At 44.2% G+C, this 20,000-nt stretch overlaps 1 protein-coding gene across 1 annotated transcript in view; it reads left to right on the top strand.

The window, feature by feature from the left end:
* Positions 1-20,000, top strand: part of myo15ab (myosin XVAb) — a gene marked incomplete at both ends in the record, with an annotated part of 114,245 nt that overhangs the window by 35,306 nt on the left and 58,939 nt on the right. The window contains 10 exons of the mRNA XM_079498423.1: positions 3,567-3,698; positions 5,651-5,776; positions 7,191-7,268; positions 7,723-7,874; positions 11,433-11,478; positions 11,631-11,755; positions 15,140-15,257; positions 16,102-16,277; positions 18,670-18,754; positions 18,990-19,022. Of these exons, the coding sequence (XP_079354549.1) occupies positions 3,567-3,698; positions 5,651-5,776; positions 7,191-7,268; positions 7,723-7,874; positions 11,433-11,478; positions 11,631-11,755; positions 15,140-15,257; positions 16,102-16,277; positions 18,670-18,754; positions 18,990-19,022 (1,071 nt within the window). The remainder of the gene's footprint in view (positions 1-3,566; positions 3,699-5,650; positions 5,777-7,190; positions 7,269-7,722; positions 7,875-11,432; positions 11,479-11,630; positions 11,756-15,139; positions 15,258-16,101; positions 16,278-18,669; positions 18,755-18,989; positions 19,023-20,000) is intronic.

Here is a 20,000-nt window from a genome sequence, read left to right as displayed (position 1 = left end):
TTTCACTGCCCTATAGGCTAACACCAGGGTTTTGAACTGGATGCGGGCCGCTACGGGGAGCCAGTGTAGAGAACGGAGAAGGATGGTTGTGTGGGAGAACTTGGGGCGGTTGAACACCAGACGAGCCGCAGCTTTCTGAACAAGCTCCAGAGGTCTGATGGCAGATGCCGGAGCACCAGCAAGGAGGGAGTTGCAGTAGTCCAGGCGGGAGATGACGAGAGCCTGGATGAGCACCTGGGCTGCCTTCTCCGTGAGGAAGGGGCGAATCCTCCTGATGTTGTAGAGGAGGAATCTGCAGGACCTTGTCACTGATGCGATGTTTGCCGAGAACGTCAGTTGATCGTCCAGGGTCACACCCAGATTTTTCGCAGTCCGAGTTGAGGTCACCACAGCATTATCAATGGTGATGGCCATGTCTCGGTGCGGACAGCCCTTCCCCGGGAGGAACATCAACTCGGTCTTGTCCAGGTTGAGCTTCAGGTGGTTTGTCGACATCCACGCCGAGATGTCAGCCAGACAAGCAGCAATGCGTGCCTCCACTTGGGTATCAGAGGGGGGGAATGAGAGGATCAGCTGGGTGTCATCGGCATAGCAGTGGTAGGAAAAGCCATGGGAGTGGATGACAGCACCCAGAGATGTAGTGTAGAGAGAGAAAAGAAGAGGACCCAGAACCGAGCCTTGGGGAACCCCAGTTGTGAGCCTGTGTGGTTCTGACACAGACCCTCTCAGCATCACCTGGTAGGAGCGACCCGTCAGGTAGGATGCAAACAGGGAGAGTGCAGAGCCTGAGACACCCATCCCCTCGAGGGTGGAGAGGAGGATCTGATGGTTCACCGTGTCGAACGCTGCAGACAGGTCCAGGAGTATCAGGACGGAGGAGAGAGAGTTCGCTCTAGCGGCATGGAGCGACTCCGTCACTGCCAGCAGGGCAGTCTCTGTCGAGTGACCCACTTTGAAACCAGACTGGTTGGAGTCCAGGAGGTTGTTCTGGTGGAGATAGGAGGACAGTTGTTTAAAGACAGCACGTTCGAGAGTTTTAGATAGGAAGGATAGAAGGGAAACCGGTCTGTAGTTCTTGATCTCAGAGGGGTCAAGTGTCGGTTTCTTCAGGAGGGGGGTGACTCTGGCAGTCTTGAAAGTAGAGGGAAAGTAGCCAGATGTCAGAGAGGTGTTAATAAGGTGGGTTAAGAAGGGAAGAAGTTCAGGTGCAATAGACTGCAACAGAGTGGATGGGACCGGGTCCAGAGAGCATGAGGTGGGGCGACTAGAGGTAACAAGGAGAAGGACCTCGTTAGGGGAGAGGGGAGAGAAGTGGGATAGAGAGGGGATGGGGGGGGGGAGAGGAGTAGATGAAGGTAGAGAGGGGGGGGTGGCAGGCAGACGGGTGTGGGCAGTGCGCAGGGCACCAGCCGGGGGAGGAGGGAAGGAGGATCGGATATCGTTCACCTTCTTGTCAAAGAAGTTGGCGAAATCGTCAGGGAGGAGGGACGAGGAGGGAGGAGGGGGTGGTGGTTGTAGGAGAGAGGAGAAAGTTTCAAAGAGTTTTTTAGGGTTGGAAGCAGAAGCCTGAATTTTAGTGCAGAAAAAAGCAGCTTTAGCAGCTGATAGAGAGGAGGAAAAAGTAGAAATGAGAGATTGGAAGGTGAGAAGGTCCTCCGGGAGGTTGCCCTTTTCTTATAACAGGAACTACATCCCAGGTTGGGACGAGGAGTGCAGCCGCCTCCTGAGTGAACACCAGAGAGCCAGCTCCAGAGAAGAGGTGGATGTGACTGCAGCAGCACTGCTCCAGAGGCTTGACGCCACCCGCAAGGCCAGATGAACAGAAGTCGTCGAGTCAAGGTGTGGCAGACCATCAACCAGCTTACAGGCAGAAATACAACAGCCCACAGATGCCCAGTCACCGCAGATGCCATCGCTTCCCAGCTCCTGAAGAACGGCCACTTCCCGGATGCAGACAAAGACTTTGCCCGACTGACATCGCGAGAGGTGTCTTGCATCTCAAGAGCGGCCAGTGTCGATTCCAACCTCACGGGAGAATTTACAGCAGAGGAACTCAGTGAGGCCATGAGCAAGCTCAAGCCGGGCAAATCTCCTGGCCGTGACAACATCCACCCGGAGTTCGTCATCCAACAGGGCACAACAACATCTGGCTGGCTTTGTGCTTTCTTTACAGCATGCTACCGGAGGTTAAAGCTCCCAAAGATTTGGCACCGCGCCTCTGTGATAGCTCTGCCAAAGCCAAATAAAGATGGGCCAAATAAAGATGAGCCTGTATGACCCCAAGTCATACAGGCCCATCTCACTGCTCAGTGTCCCATTTAAGATCTTGGAGAGGATGAGCCATGGCTGCATAGAGCCACTGGTGGACTCACAGCTCCCACGGGAACAAGCTGGTTTCCGTCGTGGAAGGTCAACAGCAGACCAGGTATAAACACTACTTTCTCAAGACATCGAGAACAGCTTCCAGGACAATGAGAAAGCTGGGGTGGTGTACCTGACTGCCGCATACAACACCGTGTGGCACCGGGGACTCCACCTGAAGCTGTTGAGGACAATACCGGACCGGCATATGGTGAAGTTCATCATGGAGACGCTCTCCAACCGCAGCTTCATTCTCCAGACCAGCAGTGGGGAATGCAGTAGGCTCAGAAGACTGAGGAACACACACACACACACACACACACACACACACACACACACACACACACACACACACACACACACACACACACACACACACACACACACACACACACACACACACAAACACCTGTGTACATCACGTATCAAACTTAAAAGTCCTCATCATTATGCAGAATTGCTCATTTCGCAATCATAAAAATAGGATTGTAAATAGTAATGCAACTCATGTGTTCACCAACTTAACGTCGCAGCTGATAAAGGATAGCGCTGATTTGAATAATTATATGTGCTGCTGGGTAGCTTAAGGTGTAATGATGATACAGTACATTGTACTTTATTATATTATAAATATAAATCGGTAAAGTAACTAGTAACTACAATTTCAGGATTCAAATAAAAAAATAGCAGATATACAAACTGGAAATGCGTTGCTTCGCGCCACGTTTCCAGCTTGCAGATCTGCGACTCCTGATGTGGTTGTGTGACGCTGTAGTATGATCAAGTAAGGGGGTTAATTTACGGGAAAAGCTCAACAAGTTAAAACATGGAGATAAGAGGTTTCTTTCTGTCCTGTGAACCACAGGAGGAGTACATGAGGGAGCAGATTGAGATATGGAGATAGGAGGTTTCTTTCTGTCCTGTGAACCACAGGAGGAGTACATGAGGGAGCAGATTGAGATATGGAGATAAGGGGTTTCTTTCTGGCCTGTGAACCACAGGAGGAGTACATGAGGGAGCAGATTGAGATATGGAGTTAAGAGGTTTCTTTCTGTCCTGTGAACCACAGGAGGAGTACATGAGGGAGCAGATTGAGATATGGAGATAAGAGGTTTCTTTCTGTCCTGTGAACCACAGGAGGAGTACATGAGGGAGCAGATTGAGATGTGGAGATAAGAGGTTTCTTTCTGTCCTGTGAACCACAGGAGGAGTACATGAGGGAGCAGATTGAGTGGCAGCAGCAGCCGTTCAGCCACAACCAGGCCTGTATGGACATCATCGCTGCAAAGCCTCATGGGATACTGCGCATTCTGGACGACCAGAGCGGCTTCCCTCAGGTATATATTCCTTCAGGACCGCTATAAAATATATGCCCATATATATATGTCTAATCGGGTTCGCCCTCCCATTAGCCAATTGATTGGTTCAAGCATTATGTAGGCACACATCATCATTTTACATGTTTACTGTTTGGATTTATTTCGATATTTACATTTTTTTTCTTTTGCATTATTTTTAAATAGGTGCACGGTATGACCAGGGCTGTGATCTAAAATGGTTAAATATGTGGTTTTCCCATTTCATCTCGACTTCACATTACTTCACTCATTCATTCCTTGATCACTTCACAGAACTACCAATAATGGATTCCTAAAGATAATGGACATGCAGGTGCACTGATAGAAAACTGAAAGAAAATAGCTGTGTAAGATTTACACCATCTGTCATGGAAAGCAAACGTCTTCAATACCAGATAGATGCAGGTATACATACTGTACTGTAGCTTAAAGATGAGTTAAACTGATTGATTGATTTATTAACAGTTTGCAGAATTACAGTACAATTCAAGTACAACTCAATACAAAAACTGTTAACTGTGAGTGGACGACACCATGAAACATTACACTTGTTTACAATAGGGCCCACCATTTTCAATTCATCAAAACATTTAGAGACGTACAAATATACACAACTATATAGTCAAAACAGGAAATCATCATGGTAAAAAGGGAAAAGAAACATATACAGTGAGGGGGGAAAAGGGAGGGTGGGGGATTCAGATTTTACGGGGCCCAGTTTCGAATTGCAGCCGTCCGTAGGTGCCCTTTGAGAGCAGTTTTGAAGGAGTCAAGGGATTCACATGTCTTAATGACTGTTGGTAGGGCGTTCCACATTTTGGTGGCATAGGAGCGAAATTAATTTAGTCCCTTGTTTGTGCCGAATCTGGGTTGCACATGGTTTGTTGAACTCCCTCTGGTGTTGTGGCTGTGGACTTTGTTGACATTAAGGAAGTATTTAGACAGGTACATGCATCTTGGTGGAGTAGCAAATTTTGTGGACCAGACCCATTGCAAGATGCTGTACTGTCGTCGTCAACCCTAAGCCATTTCAGTCTGTCAAGTGGGCAGGGGTGAGGTGGGTTCAGGGAGTGAGGCCAAACTGGATCCACACAACAAATGCCAAGGCATAAAAACGCACATACTGTACACACCCACACACGTGCGCAAGCACACATGTGCACGAGCGTGCCCATACACACAAACCCACACACAGGGACAGTGACAGTGATGAGTGTGGTGAGTTATCATACTTTAATTGCGAGCGGAGTGAGATGACTCATTACTCGACCAGAACTTGCTGACAACATTTCCCAACGACTGGCTTTGCGGTTTATGTTTTTGTGCAACAGAATAAAAAGTAATTATCTCACTGAGACTGAAGCTCCTAGAGGAGATAACTGCTACCGACTACCAGCCAGACCTAACTCCTTAACCTCTTTTAACCTGCGGTGTCCCTGTTTTGGGCCTTGGCTACAACCTTTCAAAATGGCACATGAAACCCAAGCTGATTTTGTTTGTATCAGCAGGCATGGCAGGCTATTAGCAACACAGCTGCAGCTACAAATACATAATGATGACAATATGAAATGTCACGATTATTGTGGCAAGACTTATTGTGATTAACGATATTATTGTGATAGTTTTAAGCATATCAAAATATGCTTAAAACTTAAAATGCCACTTTTGTTAACCACTTGAACCTGCCGCATCCTTATTTTGGGGGAACGTTCACCAGAAATAGCAGATCTACAAGCTCAGAACAGTTGTGAGCTTGTATAGATCTGCTATTTTTGGCAAATCGTTTTGGGCAGAGTGAAATAAGAGCTAAGATAAGTTGTACTAAAAGTGTACGACGGAGGACAATTTATGATAGGACGTAGATTGTTAAACTGTAATTCTGCTTGTAAAGGTTCTATAGTTAAAGCTTGTTGTGTTATTGTGGTTGCCAGGCAACAGACCACACCTTCCTCCAGAAGTGCCACTATCACCATGGTGAAAACCCGTTGTACATCAAGCCAAAGATGCCACTCCCCGAGTTCACCATCAAACATTATGCCGGGAAAGTCAGCTACCAGGTGAGTTATTAAAGTCAGCTACCAGGTGAGTTATTAAAACCACCAGGTGAGTTATTAAAGTCAGCTACCAGGTGAGTTATTAAAGTCAGCTACCAGGTGAGTTATTAAAGTCAGCTACCAGGTGAGTTATTAAAACCACCAGGTGAGTTATTAAAGTCAGCTACCAGGTGAGTTATTAAAGTCAGCTACCAGGTGAGTTATTAAAACCACCAGGTGAGTTATTAAAGTCACCTACCAGGTGAGTTATTAAAACCACCAGGTGAGTTATTAAAGTCACCTACCAGGTGAGTTATTAAAACCACCAGGTGAGTTATTAAAGTCAGCTACCAGGTGAGTTATTAAAGTCAGCTACCAGGTGAGTTATTAAAACCACCAGGTGAGTTATTAAAGTCACCTACCAGGTGAGTTATTAAAACCACCAGGTGAGTTATTAAAGTCACCTACCAGGTGAGTTATTAAAGTCAGCTACCAGGTGAGTTATTAAAACCACCAGGTGAGTTATTAAAGTCAGCTACCAGGTGAGTTATTAAAACCACCAGGTGAGTTATTAAAGTCAGCTACCAGGTGAGTTATTAAAGTCACCTACCAGGTGAGTTATTAAAACCACCAGGTGAGTTATTAAAGTCAGCTACCAGGTGAGCTATTAAAGTCACCTACCAGGTGAGTTATTAAAACCACCAGGTGAGTTATTAAAGCCACCTACCAGTCACCTATAGTACATCCCTCTGTTATTTAAGTCACCTATACCAGGTACATCCCTCTGTTATTTAAGTCACCTATAGTACATCCCTCTGTTACAAGTAAGACGTGTGAACGCGGGAAGCGAACAAAGCGGGTGGTGTTACAGCGTGACACACACACACAGACAGACAGACAGACAAGCTTGGCCGGCTTCTATAGTAATTGCTCACTCACTTCGTTCGCAATCACTTCGTTCGCAATCACTTCGTTCGCAACAAATCCACACGAAGGGAGCAAATCCATCATAAGGGGAAAAAACAGTGGCATGCAGGTCAGCCTGGTGACTGACAGGCAGGTGTTCAGTCCTAAATGGATTCTGTCTTTCTATTCCTGTCTGTCTGTCTGTCTGTCTGTCTGTCTGTCTGTCTGTCTGTCTGTCTGTCTGTCTGTCTGTCTGTCTGTCTGTCTGTCTGTCTGTCTGTCTGTCTGTCTGTCTGTCTGACTGTCTGTCTGTTGAACATTGGAACATAATAATAGCTTTTAGGCTGCATGAACAAAACATTCACAAGACAGATCAAATATATTTCCACTAATTTTAGAAAAAAAGCTAAAAAACTAAATTTTCAATATCGAAAAGATTATGACGATTATGCAATAAGAATGATCTCAAATAACATTAGCGGTTACCATCAGTATGTCATAATTGTGACAGGCCTAGTATTTGTTCTTCCAGGTGCAGAAGTTCTTGGATAAGAACTTTGACATAGTTCGACAAGATGTCCTGGACCTCTTCACCCAGAGCAAGAGTAAAGTGAGGAACGCACGCACGCACGCACGCACGCACGCACGCACGCACGCACGCACGCACGCACGCACGCACGCACGCACACACACACAGACAGAGAGAAAATCACATAATCTTCTGTGTGGACATCAGCAGCATTATTTTCCCTTTCTGTCACACATAACTACAGTCACATTTCCGAATACTACAGCGTCACACAAAAACATCAAAAGTAGCAGATCCACAAGCTCGAAACGCATCACGAGGCATGTAGATTTGCTACTTTTGCTGTTTTAGTTTAAATCCTGAAAAAGAACAGTTTTGGACATACAGTATGTGGTTTCCATCCGACAGAGACAATTTAATAATATGTATTGCCTTGGTGTTAGATCTTAGTAATCAACACAGTGTGTGTGTGTGTGTGTGTGTGTGTGTGTGTGTGTGTGTGTGTGTGTGTGCGTGTGCGTGTGCGTGTTTTTAGATGGTGTCCAATCTCTTCCTGAAGCACTCAGAGACCATGTCCCAGCAGAAGACGATCAATCGGAACAGCAGCACGGCCCGGCGGTACCAAGCCAACACTGTCAGCGCCAAGTTCCAGAGCAGCCTCCAGGAGCTACTGGACAAGATAGAGAAGTAAACTACTTAATAATTGCTTAACACAAACATGCTATTTTGGAATAGCCAACGTATAAATGTGTATGCGTATAAAGTGGTTAAGATGATTGTGGCGCTATGTTAACTACTTTTGCTGGAGACCCCCTGGGACCCCCCTGCAGCTCTGGAACAGTGTTTGCCAACTACTGCCAGTGCCGCTTTCTCACCTTCCACCTTTAGCAGAAGAAAGGACTCCCACACACTTTCCATTGCAAATAGAGACATTTATTGGGAACAACAACGTTTATGTTTATGCAGACATTGATAAAGGTTTGTGCTGCGCCGAAAAATATTTTATTTGTAATTGAATACGTTCAGTCAGATAACATTGAGACCAATAATAGCTTGAGAAAATGTTATTCATTTATAAAAATGAAAATGCAATTGTGAATATAATATTTGGTCTTACCTTTCAGGCTCTGCTTACACAATTGCCCTGCTCAGCACATTAGCAGACAACCATTTAAGAGCAGTGAGATATACGTCTATAACAACCCCCCCATCCCCAGGGAAAAACAGAACCCTTAGGGAAAGCAGAGCCTACTTGTGCATTGTGAGCTTGTAGATCGGCTATTATCAGTAGGGATGGAGCTTGAAACCTGATACCCGAAAAACCCTGAAAACAAGCTTATTGAGTACCCGGTAACAATACGCTTTGGGCTTATCAAGCCTGTTATCGAGCATAGCGGCCCATGGCATCATGTTTAAACAATCAAGACAAGAGGCGATCAAGAAATACATCTAATCCAGGAAGAGAAAGCCTGCTGTTCCTATTTTCTTGGTACACAGGTTTTGAAACTGTCCGCACTCCACATAACAGCCCTCCTCTGAGACACAGAATACATTTATTTACCATATTATAATGAGAAATTAGTGAGAACCAATTACATGAGGAGGATAGGTTACCGTTGAACATGGGTGAAGTGGTTCTTTAAGTGGTTAGATGTGTTCATAGAGAATGTTCATTTTAATGATCAATCAATCGATGGAACCAACATATGTGTAAACGCAACGTTCTACGTTCTTATAGGAAACACGATAAGAAAACAAATAAATAAATTAATTCAAGGTCAATTTGGGGGCCCTCTTTCAATACCCTTCCGGGCACACCAGTGTGGGCCCCGCCCCCGGCCCGCCTGTTGGGAATCACTGGTTCCATCTATGTCAAGGATCATAATGTCAACACTGCTGAATTGAATTGATTAGAAAACACACATTGACTGTAACTGCAACTGACACCCATATCACAGAGCTGTCAAGAGCACTCTGATTGCTGGCTTGTTCTAAACCCCCAGTATTCACTGTCTGCTGCCAACACCCGTTCCACCTATTGATCCCCTCTTGAGGAGATGGGCTGAAAGGCTCACTGTTGCCGGGTCTGCTTATTATTTTGGGCTTCTGTAAAGTAGCTTGTAAATATTGGCAAGGGGGGGGTTGTTTCTAAAGTGTAGTTGTAAAGTGTAAATTGGACCAGTGGTTCTCAAACAATACCATGTCACTTCCATAATCCCCCCCCCCCCCCCCCCCCCCTTACCAGATTTGTGTTGTTGCAATGTTGTTCAAAATGTTTCACTTTCTGTTCAAGATTTTCTTGTAGATTGGCTATTTGTATAATGTTTAAAGCGCTCATGTCTCCTAATACTAGTCGCTTGTTCTGGGCTTGTTTATCGTAGACCTGGTTGCGTATTTCTCTCGCTAACCCTGGCAACAGGGCTGAGGCTGTCTGCTCCCATCACTTCTGACAACGTTCAGTACATGACAGTGTAACCAGTGATCACTGAAGCGAACACCGACAACGTCAGAGCCTTCACACTCCATCACACCTCTATACCTATAGAGTTATGACAAACGGTCAAGCTGTTCCAGAGAAGAGGCCGTTTGTTTGCCGTTTATCTCATTTAAACCGGGAAAGCCAGTACTGCCGCTATAGCCATACGCACAGTACGCATCGTGCGTAGAGGAACACACCGAGGGGGGAAACAAAATGCGGCAAGCCGATCCTCATAATAATAATTTTCTCTGCGGATCCGCCACTTGATAACGAGTGCCCGTGCGGCGTGCGTGCATCCTCGAGTTGCATGTGTGATCATTTGGATCTGCTCAGAGCTGAAGCAGCCCCTCTTCATTTGGATCTGCTCAGAGCTGAAGCAGCCCCTCTTCCATGTGTGATCATTTGGATCTGCTCAGAGCTGAAGCAGCCCCTCTTCATTTGGATCTGCTCAGAGCTGAAGCAGCCCCTCTTCCCTGTGTGGTCTAGCAGTGAGTTTAAGTGTTATTTAGCACCAACATACAGTATGGGACAAATCAAAGTTGTCAAACAGCGAAAGTAGCCGATCTGCATGAGGAAACACACTCGCAGCACTCTCTCTGGGGGGGGGGGGGCACAAACATATCGTGCGTAGGGCAACCAAATTGTCAGCGGTGTCCCTGGGGAAAGCATCTGTGTCATTTTCGATTTTAGCTATAGCAACATGTTTTTTTTTCACGCTAGAACAGCGCTAGTCAAAAATAGCAGATCTAAAGCTCACAGCCGATGTTGTATACATCTGCTATTTTTGAAAAATCGTGAAAGTGTTGAATCATTTTGAATTGCCCAACAAAATGATGAAACATTTTCAGATGGGGGGGTCCTGCCAAATACATTTTTTGGTGTCCTTGGCACGAAAAATCTACAAATTTAGGAGGCATTTGTATAATGGACCTCAGGTCTTAGTGGGTTACGACTAGACTGTAAGTCGTGACTCCAAAGGAGGGGATGATGATCCATCCTCCTCGCTCGCTCGTTGTTGTGGCCGCATTTCTCAGCCAAAACGAACGATCGACGTGGACTATTTTAGGCCTTTAAGTGAATTTTCGGTGTAAAGTGGATCCATCACCGTTGTACTATTGTTGTGGACGGATGACCTTCTGCTCCTTGGTTTGAGTTCGATCTCATCTCTGATGGATGAGGATGGGGATTAGGGCCTTAGAGTTCACTAGCGAAAGCGACACAGGACAATCCCAATGTTCATTCTCCTCCAAGGTGTGTACATAGCGGTGATGGAAAAAGTATACTCAAATGTTTTACTTACAGTAAGTAAAAGTATCATTCGTTCAATTCATTCAAACCTTTATTCATTTATTTTCTCGAAAGACATGAGGTTGCCCTCATTTGCAATGTCATCGAGATACATCACAGTACAATTTCATTTTCACATCAATATTCACATCAATGATAAAACAAAACAAAACAGACAGATACTTGGGTAAAAGTACAAAAGTATCGGAATGGATTTAAAGGACCAAAAGTAAAGGTACTATGTCTTATTTCGCAACTGTTCAAAATGTTTTTTTTGTGGTTGAAAATAGCAGATCTACAAGCTCAGTTGTGAGCTTGTAGATCGGCGATTTGGTGTCCCCACAGTGCCTCACACCATCAAGACTATTGCTTTCTAATTATGATTAGTAAATGATCATTCATTCATTCATTCATTAATTCATTCATTCATTCATTCATTCATTCATTCATATATTCTTCTGTCTGTGTGTCCGTGGCAGGTGTAACCCATATTTTGTGCGGTGCATAAAGCCAAATCATTACAAGGTACAGTTTGTTTGTCTATTTCATTAACATTTTTTGTATAACTTAATACACCTGAAACGTTTTGCTGGCAAATGTATATGTATATTCTTCTATTATATTCAATTGTATCTTGCGTGCGTGTGTGCGTGTGTGCGTGTACACAATACATGTAGGAGCCAGGCGTGTTTGATCTGGAGCTGGTGAAGACTCAGCTGCGTTACTCTGGCATCCTGGACACCATCCAGATCAGGAAAGAGGGCTATCCAAACAGACTGCTCTTTCACAGCTTCCTGTGGAGGTTAGTGACCAGGGTGGGGGGGGTCTTTGTGGAGGTCCATGGATGCAGTGCCCTGTTGGCCAGGTGTAGCTAATCATTACACCTGGCCAACAGCTAATCATTACACCTCAGTAACAGCTGTGCCAAGGGAACCCCCTGTGGATTAGTCTATAGGTCTCATTGTAAAAAGTGGATGCTTGCCGCCTGGTCAACAGTCTGGTACCAGAGACTATGGCCGGGGTAACAACATGTTGGGCAGAAACCTCTTATCTCCATATTTTAACTTCCATATTTTGACTGCGAGTCATGAGAAGAAAAGGGTCCCGCACACTGTCTTCACTTATAGAGCAGTAGTTTTATTCAGATGAAAACGTTTCGGTCTAAACAACCTTCATCAGGTACCTCTCTCTCTCTCTCTCTCTCTCTCTCTCTCTCTCTCTCTCTCTCTCTCTCATCCTGATAAGTAACAGTTTTGGACATATGAGGTTTCCAACCGACAGAGACGATATTTTGTACAGGCAGAGTGGTTATCTGGACTAATAATCTTTGGTTCATTTAAGGAAAATCGAAATCTATTTTAACAACTTAAAACCAATGTGACATGCCCAGGGAATAGAGATGCTAGGGTGCATGTGGTTATACGGTTAAAAAAAGGTTTATCGTCGCCTGCATTCACACTTGCATAAAGACTCATTAATTTAGATTCAGTGCACTCTCAAGTCATTGGACCGTTCAGTAAAATTGGCACATTTAACAGAAGCTCTATCATCCACAGTGAGAATCATTGGTTTGATTGATTGGTTTGGATTGATGAGAAGGACACACACGACACGACTGTAGCTCACACACATACATCAGAGCTGTCAAAACCTCTTTGATTACCGACTTGCTCTTCCTCCGTATTCGCCACTGCCAACGCTGAGATCCACTTATCGATCCAACTGCCAGACGAATTGCCAGCTCCCCTCATGAGGAGACACAGGGCTGAGGCTGTCTACTTCCATCACACCTGACAAACGGCTGAAAATGTGCTCATGATTCAGATTCAGACGGCTTTATTCACCAATTAATTTATTTTGCAGCATACCTCCACCGGCACCACTCCAAAGACATGACACACAGGACTAGTTCAGACCAAAGATTTGCAACCAAACGAAACAGCTTTAACATCCTAAACCAGGGGTTGTCAACCCTTTTCAAGGTTCATTATTTATTCGGCATTTGAGCCACAGACCACCATTTGATGATATTTTGCCTCTCAGACCCAAGACTTAATAATTCTAATTGTACAGACTTCTTGCAAATTAAGTAATGCAGATGTTTATCAATAATTTAACTCTTTGCATTTTACACTGTCAACAGTTAAAGATCTGTATTGGTCCATTTAGTTACCAACTCTCCATCATTTAGCTGGGGACCACCTGGAACCCCCTCAAGGACCACTGGTGGTCCCCAGACCACTGGCTGAAAACCAATGACCTAAACACATGCATCCTTATTGTGGGGAAAGACTTTGCTGAAAATAGCAGATCGACAAGCTGGTCGAACGGCTATTTTCAGCAAAAGCTTCCCCACAATAACAGACAACAGAGAATTCACTAGTGTAGACTAGAGCCCTGAGGGACCAGCAGTGGTTCCCTATGGAGGGACCAGCAGTGGTTCCCTATGGAGACACAAATACTCTCCTTTGTCTCCATGGGTTGAGTAATCGATAGAAAATAAATTCACTTTGGTTTCCAGCCTGATTCGCTGCATTCCATGATTTGTTTTGTCACTCGCTACTCAGTCAAACAGGACCCTTTCCTGTATGACTCATATTTCATAACGTCACCTGTTACGTAACGTAGCCACGTTACGTCATCAGCCACTCTGTTTCTCCATCACTGTTGAAAACAATCGTGCCAGTTCGAGACTCAAGAGAAAAACCTACAGTAAAAAAAACACTAATTTGAGTGTTTCAGACACAACAAATCACGGAATGCAGTGAATCAGGCTGGAAACAGGGCTAGTGAACTATCCCTTTAAGTCTGATTTATAGGTTGCTGTACGCGTTGCATTCGCGAAGCTCTTGTGTGATCTTGTACATTTGCTATCTTCGGCATGTGGTAACATCGTAAGATGGAGCAAATACATGAAGCATTCAGAACACTGCGGAGGAAAAACAGCAAACAAATCATAAAAAAAAGAATAGAATCAGAAATTCATATAAATTACTGAGTTAGGATTACTGATGATTATCCAATGGCGCGGGGTCACGTGGAATTGCACCAAGACAAATTAAGCGAATGGAGAGTAAAAGAAGACACTCACCCGACAAGGCTAACATGGAGACAAACTCCCAACATTCACACTCTGTCACACATCTAATTACATTCTGACAGCCTTGCCCAAAGGGCAAGATGTCCAAAAAATAGCTCAAATTTCCACAAGGATTTACACTCAAATCCCCTTTATCCTAATGTTTGTTTTTAATTTCAATGTGGATTTATATTTTGACTGTGTGGTGTGCGTGTGCATGCGTGTGTGTGGTGTGTGCATGCGTGCGTGCGTACGTGTGTGTGTTTCCACCATAATCTGAAGACTCATCTCTTCAGACTCCACCTTAGCCCGTAGCACTTGCCATAGCACTTGACCTATAGCCTCGACGACCTTGCAGGCTTATACAGTACATGCTAAATGTACAGTATCTAAATGTAATTTAGATAGCATGACCGACAGGCTGCAGTGCAGGTCACTACCGTGGCGATCGAGGCAAGCTACGGCCCGGGACCAGTAGTTGTTCGAGAAAGATGAATGAAGCAAAAAGTAAACATTTCCACATGGCTGCAGTCAGTGCGGATTTCACCCAACACCGTTGAGCACGCTGTGAGCAGGAAGTGGAACTCTTGCTGGGAGCCTGGGAAATGTAGTGTTTAACTCGCAGCCTATAGTCTAGGCCAAAAACCTGGGTCTTAAAAAGGCTAGTCTAGGGCCTAGACTTGCCTTTTTAAGACCCAGGTTTTTAATGTGCCTAGACTCTAGGCACATTAGTGAAAAAGAACCGACAGCCTGTTTATTCATATTAAGCAAGACGTAGAAAAACGTATGTACGTATGTAAAAAACATGTTTTACTGAAAGAAAGAAAGACATTATGAAACGTATTATGTATTTATAAAAATAAAAATAAAATCATTTTTTTTTCATTTTTCATTTTTTTCATTTTTTTTAAATCGATGGGTGGTCCAGCTCTCTATATGGGTGGCCCACCCGTAGCTGCGCGCATGTAGTGTAGGTCACTCTTAAGAGCGTCTGCTAAATGCCTAAATTGTGTGTGTGTGTGTGTGTGTGTGTGTGTGTGTGTGTGTGTGTGTGTGTGTGTGTGTGTGTGTGTGTGTGTGCGCGTGCGTGTGCGTGCGTGTGTGTAGGTACAAAGGCCTGCTCTGTCTAAAGGACATGCCTCCAGCAGACGGAGAGAACTGTGTCATCATGCTCCATAAGATCTGTCCGGTCAAGACGGGTATTTTCCAATTAGGAGTCACCAAAGTAAGCACGATGCACCCAAACACTTACAGTACACACCTATGCATGGATTCAAGTTCTCAGTCGCCATGATTGCAGTCTTTTGGACTCTATAGAAACCAGCATTTCTTGACAGATTTGTCCGATTTTTATTGAAGGGATAGGATAGCCCCTTGAGATCCAGCATCTCATTTTCGAGGGGGTCCCGTAAAACTTGAACAATAGACACAGATATAATATCTGAGTATAAAGTATAAAGATACATTCATACACAGATAGCGTGCTCTCCCTCCCATGATTGGCTTCTATGGAAGCATGTTGCACAGAGAAAATAGCTCTTAATATGGCTGTAACACATCTAATTTTAAAATTAGAGCATTTGAAGTGGTCAAACTAGCAATATGTTCAGAGGCATCTTCTGTAAAACCCTAAGGATCTCGGAAATTTCATAAAAGCAAAGGTTAAAGCCTCAGTCTGTGATTTATTCATTTGTTTGGCACTATGTAGAACAGCAGGAACAATAATACTAAAACATCATCATCTTACATTATTGTATTCGTTTAGTAAACAGCGCCAGGCAGTGGCTCCTTTCACACTGTTTTATAAATCACACATTAGGACTTGTTGGCCATACAAACATTTTCAGTTAGTCTCCATGTATGCACTAATCTCAGATGCAATACCTGCTATCCATCGATTGGCCCATGTTCACTTTTTAGCCGCTAATTTCCTAGCAACAAAACTGCTCCGAACTGCAGAAGCCTACATCTTTTTCACGCCTAGTGTGTGTGTGTGTGTGTGTGTGTGTGTGTGTGTGCGTGTGTGTGTGTGTGTGCGTGCGTGCGTGCGTGCGTGCGTGCTCCTTCAGATCTTCCTGAAGGAGGAGCTGTATCAGCTCCTGGAGGCTAAGCGTGACCGCCTGTTGAACATGGCAGCCATGGTGCTGCAGAAACACACACGCATGCACTTTCTGCGCATCAAAATCATGAGGATCAGACTGCGCATGGTGTGGCTGCAGGCCCGATGCAGGGCCTACACAGTCAGGTAATGTTCATGGTACGGCTGCAGGCTCAATGCAAGGCCTAAACAGTCAGGTAATGTTCATGGTACGGCTGCAGGCTCAATGCAAGGCCTACACAGTCAGGTAATGTTCATGGTACGGCTGCAGGCTCAATGCAAGGCCTAAACAGTCAGGTAATGTTCATGGTACGGCTGCAGGCTCAATGCAAGGCCTAAACAGTCAGGTAATGTTCATGGTACGGCTGCAGGCTCAATGCAAGGCCTACACAGTCAGGTAATGTTCAATGATACGGCTGCAGGCTCAATGCAAGGCCTACACAGTCAGGTAATGTTCATGGTACGGCTGCAGGCTCAATGCAAGGCCTACACAGTCAGGTAATGTTCATGGTACGGCTGCAGGCTCAATGCAAGGCCTACACAGTCAGGTAATGTTCATGGTACGGCTGCAGGCTCAATGCAAGGCCTACACAGTCAGGTAATAGGGACTTTAAGCAACAACAGTTTTCAGGACGGCTCCGCTAGGCGGAAGTACGGCGGCTATGATGTGTGGGAACATCATAACTAATCCCCCATCGCACGACTGCATAAATTGTACCATGAATAATTTAAATAAAGTATATTTAAAAAGTGAAAGAGGAAGGTGCTGGAGCAATCTGTGTTATTCTAAAACCGTTTTAATAGACATGGTTAATATGACATATTATTAGTGTTATTTCTTCATTCCGAGCATGCCAACACATTACACAGCATAAGAGAGGTGATGGAGCAATCGGTGTAAATGCTATAATTTCAATAAACATGGTTATGACATGGCGTTGTAGACACTACGTGTAAGTGTAGGTTCTGCCGTAGTAGAAAGGGCTGCGGCGGCAAGCAGGTTTATGTATCGAGCACTGATCCATTTCCGGTTGCCGTAGCGGACTGCTGTCTTAAAGTCCCTAGTGTTCATGGTGTGGCCACAGGCCCAATGCAAGGCCTACACACTACACAGTCAGGTAAGGTTCATTGCAGTCAGGAACAGTGGTGAAAAAAGTACTCACATGTTTTACGTAAGTAAAGGTATCAATACTGCAACATAAAGATTATAAATACTCTGTTACAAGGAAAAGTCCGGAATTCAAATTTACTTGAGTAAAAGTACCAAAGTATTGGCTTCAGTACTCAGATTATGCAGAATGTCCCATTTAAAGTTTTCAAACGTATAATAATCTTTTGAAAATAGCAGATCTGCAAGCTCACATTGTGAGCCTGTAGATCCCGGATACTGAAAAAAGAAAAGAAAAAAGTGGTTCCGGTTTGCTGGTTCCGTTTTTTTACCGCCACTCTGTGTTTATTTCCCATATCCTGCATTTAAATTTGCTGAATCGAGTATAACTACTGGTTTAGTCTCACCGGTCGCTACGAGCTGGAATACGAAACGAACCAAGCTACACTACTCTGCATCAAGGGGTTGTACAGTTGGGTGCCACCGATATTGTCCCTTATCATTTGACCCATTTAGGCCTGACCTCAAAATTTTAAAAAATCCTTCTAAATCCTCCAGTTTTCTGAAATAAATATTTTCACGATTTTTCAAAAATAGCTAAATTATAACAATGTTTAAAACACCAAAAGGGGTTCCCGCCCAAAATGGGTTAACTGTCCTTTTGTGCAGATCACGCAAAACTCAGCAAAAAGAAAAGGACAATATCGATGGCCTCCAACTGTATTGCGTAGGCCCTAAAATGATGATGTCCTGCTTGATCACGGGGAATTCTTTTGGGGCATGCTTGGTTCCGGCCTGATGACTGCTGTGACCACAACATGATGACGTTTTACAACATGATTATTTACACTCCCGACCGGATCAGAAACCTGAAAATGGTATTGTCCCCATGCAGGCTACTTAAAACCCAGCATCTGTGTGTGTCAGTGTATGTGATGACTATGTATGTACAGTATGTAAACACACACTGTATTCTAACGACTTAACCTCTTAAGCCCTATACTTTTGTAAATTGTTGCCTATAATGACAAGCCCCATAGGTTGAAAGTAAGGGATGCACCGAAAGGGAAATTCTTGGCCGAAACCGAATACCGAATATAGGAAACAGTTGGCCGAAAACCGAATACTGAATATCCGAATATGATTAATATTGTATATCTTTTTTCCTACCATTGTTGTCATGGCCGTACCTTAAAGCTACCTGATTTATGGCAAAATAAATGGTTATGGCAAAACTTAACTTACTATTATGGGTCCATAAAACATTTATTCAGCTCTTTTGAATGCATTAATTGCATACACTATTCGGTGATATATTTTCTGCCTATTCGGGCCGAAACCGATATACCGATATATTTTCTGCCGAATATTTTCTGCGGACGAATATGCGGTGCATCACTCGTTTAATACCTTAACGTCCTGTTTGAACAGGAAGATGTTCGCTCTGAGGAGGAAAAACCTCATCAGGTTCCGGTCCACAGTGTGGGTCATTGTCAACCGCCAGCGTTACATGAGGGTATGTATGTCAGAGACGTACTGTGGACAATGTACAGTACAGTACAGTACAGTACAGTACAGTACAGTACAGTACAGTACAGTACAGTACAGTACAGTACAGTACAGTACAGTACAGTACAGTACAGTACAGTACAGTACAGTACAGTACAGTACATTGTGTGTTATGATAGACAAGAGTGTTGAATGATAAAGGATCTCATGAGTTAATGGTGAAACTCTTGTCTTTTTGTCAGACAGTGGTGAACCCCGCGAGGCAAGCAGAGGAGGTGAGTGGTGGAGGGTGGGAGGGTATTAACCCATTTTGACTACATCCTGACAGTTTTCTGAAAAAGCTATGTTTCTATGTCAGTCATTCTTCGATTTTTCAAAAATACCAGACCTACAAGCTCGTAGCGCGCCGCTCGTAGCGCGCCACTCGGTGGCGCGCTATGAGCTTGTAGATCTGCTGTTTTTCAATAGCTAAAGCATAACATAATGCTAACACCAAAAGGGGTTCCCGCCCAATATGGGTTAAGGCGTAAAAGACTTCATAATGACATCTAGCGCTTTTCTGAGTACCCAAAGCTTGTACGTCTGCTACTTTTGATGCTTTTGAATTAGAATGGTGAAAAGTAACCATGTTGGATATACACTGTATGAGGTTTCCACCCAACTCAGATGATAACATATAACATAACAACTAGGACAACAAAGTAACCATGTTGGATATACACTGTATGAGGTTTCCACCCGACAGAGATGATAACATATAACATAACAACTAGGATATACACTGTATGAGGTTTCCACCCGACAGAGATGATAACATATAACATAACAACTAGGATATACACTGTATGAGGTTTCCACCCAACAGAGATGATAACATATAACATAACAACTAGGACAACAAATAACAAAGCATGATAAAAGAATAAGCAATAAGGAATAATAATGAACGGTGAGAGAAATAAATAAACCCTGTGTGATTAGACCCCGACGTGAAGCGCATGCAGGGAGAGCTCTTTATCACCCTGAAGGAGCCCATCGTTACAGATAAAACGTTAACGATTAGTGTGCATAATAACCGCACCCAGGAGATGTGAACATACCTCTGATGTCTTTGTGTGATTGTGTGTGTGTGTGTGTGTGTGTGTGTGTGTGTGTGTGTGTGTGTGTGTGTGTGTGTGTGTGTGTGTGTGTGTGTGTGTGTGTGTGTGTGTGTGTGTGTGTGCGTGTGTGTGCGTGTGCGTGTGTGTTCACAG

The sequence above is a fragment of the Electrona antarctica genome, assembly GCF_951216825.1.
Source record: "Electrona antarctica genome assembly, chromosome: 4".
NCBI classification, from domain to species: domain Eukaryota; kingdom Metazoa; phylum Chordata; class Actinopteri; order Myctophiformes; family Myctophidae; genus Electrona; species Electrona antarctica.
Note: the sequence above shows the minus strand (reverse complement) of the source record. Positions and strands in the feature narration are given on the sequence as shown.